Below are 5,946 nucleotides of genomic sequence, written 5' to 3' on the forward strand. Positions count from 1 at the left end.
TTGATGTTTCTGCATGGAAAATTGCCCCATTACAATGCAATTGATCATCTCGTGCAGCTGCAGGCAAAAAGGCATAGTAATGCGGTCTTAACAAATCCCATCTTGTCAAATTTCTTTTTAAGTTTTAATTTTATAGTAGAAGGCACTTCTGCAATTGTTGTTTTTTTGTCAATCAAAATTTTCAAGCACGAGTGTAACCTCAAGTAAGGTGGGGATGCTGTAAATGAGAAATATGAAGGGAAAAAAACGAGATTGTAGACATCTCAGTTCCACCTTGTATGTAGTATGGAAAAGGACCTCTCTGACTTACACTATATTGCAGACTTACCAGCATTATTTGAGAGCGCTCATTATTTGAGAGGCCTTGAGTATTACCAAACAGCAGTTGACTTGATATATACATGTGAGTAACTCAAATTGACAGTCTAGCAATTGATATACACATGGTGGTGATTTGTAGGTGCAAGAAATTCAATGCTATATAGAGAACAACGAAAATATTTCTTTTGAGGTTAGATACTTAGATCCCAGTCCTAATATAAATAGTGAGAAATATGCCACAGAGCAATCTTTGAAGCAAGTAAGCAAGTAGTGGCACTGTTATATTATCAAGCATTCGTAATGAAGTTGGCGATGCCTCAAGATGACATGCCTGTTCTTATTTACTCCAAAGTTTTCATTAAGAAGCATAAACTTTTATTAATGTATTAATTAAACAAAGGTACTAGATGCTTTCTGCACCAATAAATCAATAAGACCACAGATCCTGAAGAGATATTCAGAGAACAGAATAGTTCCCTGCCTGTGCAGTTGACTGAAACCCCGTCTTCACTGTCACTTGCTTAGACGCCATATCTGTGGCCTTGTCTGAACCACATATTTCTCCGTCCTTCACTACCCCTTCAATGTCCTGGGCAGAACAGTAAAGGTCTTCGATTTTTTGCCCACCTCTGCAATTTTTGAAGATATTGAATGTTGGAAGCCTTTATCATTCAGCAATCAGTCGCAGGAGTAATCCAACACAACCTTTTGCTCTTTATCCATAGGTACTCTGCAATAATAGATACCCCAAATAAACATACAGAAAAGTGGCCGCGGAAGCTAATCTGACATAAGTTTCAAAGTGACACAGAACGGCATAAGTTTCAAAGTGTACATGAAAGTTTCAAAGGGACATGTGTGGCTCTTGCACAACCCACAAGTACATGAAACTTTATAATTGCTTCCACGTTTGGTACGCAGGACATCTCACATGCCTACGACAGAAGATCTTTTTCTTCTCAAAGTTTGTCTTCAACCATAATTGTCATTTGAAAATCTTTGCAAGAGCTTCTTATATCAACAAATCTAATAACAATTATTTTAAATAATCGTTACCAATAATTTTTCATGTCGAAGAGCCTCAAACCTTATGTATCTTCTCTCTTGGGCAATATAACATCAAAGTCTCCATTACATATTTGCATCAGATCCTTTAATAAAACTAAACTAAGGTTGCTTTATGATGTCTTATGAATTCATCATTTTCCATACAAGCAAGGATCATAACAGCCTAATGTGGCAATAAAAAGGACCAAACTACAAAATTAATCAAGTTTAATTTGGTCCAAAATTTAAAAATCTCCACAACCGACTACCACTATTAGTCAGTTTCCTAAACATGCACTAATTCTGAAGATAAAAAGATATCCAAGACAGAGAGTAGAAAGAATTGAAAATAAACGAAAGGAAAAGGAAAAAGCAAGGATCATACGCTATTTCAACAATTTTTGTGAGGCTAAAAACGCGAGGATCTGTTGGAGACTGCAATTCTACCATGGAAACTTTGCATAGGGCCTTAACAAAAGCTACTATTGCCTCGTTGTTCAGTCTCGGGCTATGACCATAGATGTGGCAGAGCTCAAAACTTCCAATCTGGTCAAGCAGATTCAAGTTGGAAATAAAACTATTAACCTGTTTTGGAGTTACTAGCCCTGAGGTATGAGCTCCAACAGTAGTGCTATCATCAATTGCACTTCATCAATTGCACAACCAATTGCACTTCATCAAACCAATCCCACTTCATCAATTCGAGGAACCAACTTGCTGGCCACAATGGCAGGTAGTATACCATACACAGAAGTTGCTCAAATCTATTCCAGCTCGGCAAGGAAAATGGAGCACCGAGGACAAAACACAGTAACTAGCCACAAAGAAATCTTCAAATCCTAGGTGAAGGCAAACCCACAAAGGACATATTCATAGTTCCCACATCCTTCACTGCAAAAATAGCTAGCCTTTCTCTCATAAAGTATTCATTCATTCCCATAAATGTACTAAATATATAACACTCTGAAACCACTCATCAACTTCAACTACATAACCTTAAATCTATGAAAAAATCCTCACCAAATCTATTACTCCTTGTGTAAATATGTGTGAACTTTTCGGGACAACATATCAGCAATTAACTCTCTTGTAGGGGGTATAAAAAGAGTGGCATAATTGATCCTACTCATACACATAAATGTGTGCACCTCATGGGCTTGACATCACGAAAAGTGCCAATGGCATCACCATGTGGGAGCTCAGGACACGACGTTATAAATGACGGCGTAACCACATGTAACCATTGTTATAACTTATAACCACAATGGATAATAGATCCTCTTGGTAATTGAAATTCACAGGATCAATGTAGCATAAGCTTAAAACAATAGAAAAAATCATAAATTGATTAAGCCAAAACAAACCTTATAAAAAAGATAAAATAAGCAAACCAACCTCAACTTTCTTCAAGTACTCCTCTTGCTTCCTCATTTCCATGACTTTCGCCTCCTAGAAGATGTAAACAAAATTAATTAGAACTATGAGACAGTAATATAGACTATAGAGGATATATTAGAACACGGTGAATGTAGAAGGACACACCTCACGGACTTCCTCAGCACTGTGGATTGTATCCATACTTGCCTGCACCAATAAGTTTAATCATGAGCGGGCATCATTTTCGTGCCTAATTCCTAGTTTTGGGAGGATGACCTTTTCGTTTTACTACTATTATTAATTTTATTTATATATTTTTATTTATTTGGGGGGACCTGAAGCTGATGGACCCTCTGTGACAAACTACTAACTTCATCAGACGCTCTTTTCTCAGAGTTCACTAGCAACTCTTTTTCATGCTTCAACAGAGATACCTATAAATGAAATCAATGTAGTGAGAAATAACTGTAGGAAGTGTATAGAAGGTTCTTCAAAAGTAGTCTCACCTAGTCACCTCCATAGTTAACTTTCTTGAGAGCTCTTCGGCAGCATGTAAAGAATCAGAACTCACCTCCATAGGTATCTTCACGATGCATCTACTGTTTGCAAACAATTTTTAATCTAAGATGAACTTTCCCAGCTAACGGTTTCCACTGAAAGAAATTCTTGAAAAAACAAATGAACACTGTTTTTTTTTGTACCATTAAATGTTATTTCAGTTTTGTAACACAGCACATTTGCAGGTCAGCAGGTGTCATTCTCCTGACAGCATCACACAATACTTCGAAAAGATAAACTTCAACAGTTCAACCAGGCTCTAATCAAAATTTTCGCAGTTGATTTGAAAACACGAAGGATGAAAAGACTATAATATCTATTAGATCCTGAAAAGCTGCACACCACTGTCTTACCATATATTGCAAGGTTTCGGGTTGCCGGAGCAAACCCCGACTAAGTCCAGGCCATCCCTAATTTTTCTAGTGTCCATATTAGTGGGTCTGAAATCCTGATAAACAAAGCCTTATACTGCACGTTTCTAAAGAGGAAGTGTCTCGTAACGTCTGTCATCTATTTACGTCTGATAGGAAACCAGTTAATCATATTTTGTTTCACTGTTAGTTCCTTTTAAGTTTTTCAATTATTAACCTCATGCAACTAGCAATGGATGATACACGTCCATTTTCCAGTTTAAGCTGTTAACAAGAGAGCCTTACAAGCGTTTCAAAGCAAACATATGAACATTATATGACTGCTGAATGGGCTAAGAACTACATATTACCTAGATTTATCCAACTCCTCTTCAAGAATTTTAGCCCGTTCAACAGCCTGTTCGTTTGCCTTTTTGTAAGCATCCTGTGAACATATTTAGCAAAAAAAAAAAAAATTACAGAAGAAATCAAAGAAATATTTTCACTATTGTTTCAAGCATACTTGAGAATCTTCCAGAAGCATAAGGTCCTTCCTTCCAGTTTCTGCACAAGCCAAATTACAAATTCCATGAGAAGACCAAATCTACATTCAACTAACTTCTGTTTTGACACTAAATTTTTTCCATTAAAAAACCAACATATAAATCGAAGTTGAAGGAAAAAAGATGGGCTTTGTGTGAGGCACAGATAAGAATACAATACAGGACAATTGTGGCTAAGTGAGACAGTATCAACACGTCGTGTGCGGTCCGATGGTGAAAATAACAACTATGTTCATCAAAAGAACTTGCTTAGGTAGTATGTCAAACTATTCGAGGCACAAACCTGGAACTGCTTCAGAGTATTGAGGATGTGATGCACGAAGTTTAAGCTCCTCCTCATATAATCTTTTGTACATTGCAACCTACAAAAGAACAACAAAAAATGTTACATGAGGTAGGAGTGTGAGCATACCAAAATCTCAATCCTCCCCAGTGACGGCAGATGGTAATAGTCAAATACAAAGAATCATGATTAACACCTGGGTAGATATAGGTCCTAGTCAGCCTCGTTGAGCCTTCATTGGCTGCTAAGGATTTGGGGATAGCTTCCAAGCCCATCAATTTCGCTTTCCAACCCTTGATGTGTATTTGAGGTTCTATTCGAATTGCCACCACCGTTTTGGAAACCCCCAAAAATGAGTTTGATTTGGAATCTGAGTCAGAACCTCTCATACGGTGATGATCTTGGCGGTTCTCTTGTATCATGAAAATAGTGAGGCACCTCTTGAAGTTTAGTGAGGCCATTCAGAGGATCAACAGGCTCCTTATACTTCCCATTGATCCCCCTCTCAACAGATTCATCTACAGATCTTGTCACAGGCAATGGCCTGGGGGAATCTCTGTGTTTCACGCCATGGTTCACTGTATCCTTCTGAGCTGTAGTTTTCACTGATAACGCACGGCCTTCCTTGTATATTGAATCCTTCACCACGTCTCTAAAATCGGAAGATTTCCTCCTCAAATGAGCAGAAGAATTTGTTTGCCCATAAGATGGGGCTTTTGATGCTTGTTCTTGGTTAATGGCTCGATCAAAGGAGTAGGTCTCTGGTTGGCTTGTTCTGTTACACTCAACTGAGGAGAATGAAGATGAACAAGAGGAAGATGAGAAAGAGGCCCTTGGTGACTCCATAGAAACTCTATGATTCTCAATCACGTTCTTGCTCGAATTTTTGTCCTGCAATTGCAAGTCAGAACTATATTATATTATACAGATTCCAAATACACCAAAGTGAAGCCGTTAATAGCTGAGTTAAGTTTTTACTTTAGCTGTATGCAGGTCACTGTGACACTCATCTCCATGGTTGCTATTGCTGAAGTGAGAATGGACTGTTAAGAGAGAGATGCATGGCTTAGAATACTTGAACCTTGAACGTGGGGGTTGGGAGTTCCGAAATACCTCCAAAATAACCTCAGCAGTTACTTTTTAGCTAGCGTCTGTTTACATTGAGTTCGTTTAACTTGTCAACGTTTTCAATATGTGGATTCGCTGGATTTTCTCTTTTGGGCTTTTTTTTTTATCTTTTGGTCTTTTTTGTGGACTTAAATTTGAGTACTGCTACATGGACCTACTTTTTAGATCTACTATTGAACTCACTATTTTATGAAGTTGGTTTGCATTGCAATACACACAGACACATATCTCTATGTAAATCAATGATTAGGACTTTTGACACATTAGTAGGTTCAAATAGTAAGTCAAATAAGTGGGTCGGTGTAACATTATTGTTTAA

General features: G+C 37.7%; 1 protein-coding gene across 5 annotated transcripts; it reads right to left on the reverse strand.

The window, feature by feature from the left end:
• Positions 1–570: 570 nt before the first annotated feature.
• LOC147516785 (nuclear-pore anchor-like) lies at positions 571–5,656 on the reverse strand. Of its 5 annotated transcripts, none has more exons than XM_086589234.1 (10): positions 5,478–5,656; positions 4,696–5,390; positions 4,500–4,578; positions 4,177–4,217; positions 4,025–4,098; positions 3,260–3,341; positions 3,081–3,179; positions 2,911–2,952; positions 2,764–2,817; positions 571–1,051 (listed from the first exon to the last, which is right to left on the reverse strand). In XM_086589234.1, exons 3-10 carry the CDS (start codon positions 4,570–4,572, stop codon positions 1,037–1,039), a joined length of 480 nt encoding a protein of 159 aa, XP_086445360.1. In that variant the 5' UTR covers positions 4,573–4,578; positions 4,696–5,390; positions 5,478–5,656; the 3' UTR covers positions 571–1,036. The 5 variants fall into 5 exon arrangements, with proteins under 5 accessions (XP_086445360.1, XP_086445359.1, XP_086445358.1 ...); XM_086589233.1 differs by having other exon boundaries at positions 3,260–3,344; XM_086589232.1 differs by having other exon boundaries at positions 4,177–4,226.
• Between the last annotated feature and the right edge of the window lie 290 nt (positions 5,657–5,946).

Source organism: Coptis chinensis, chromosome 2 (genome assembly GCF_015680905.1).
Source record: "Coptis chinensis isolate HL-2020 chromosome 2, ASM1568090v1, whole genome shotgun sequence".
Taxonomy (NCBI): Eukaryota; Viridiplantae; Streptophyta; class Magnoliopsida; order Ranunculales; family Ranunculaceae; genus Coptis; species Coptis chinensis.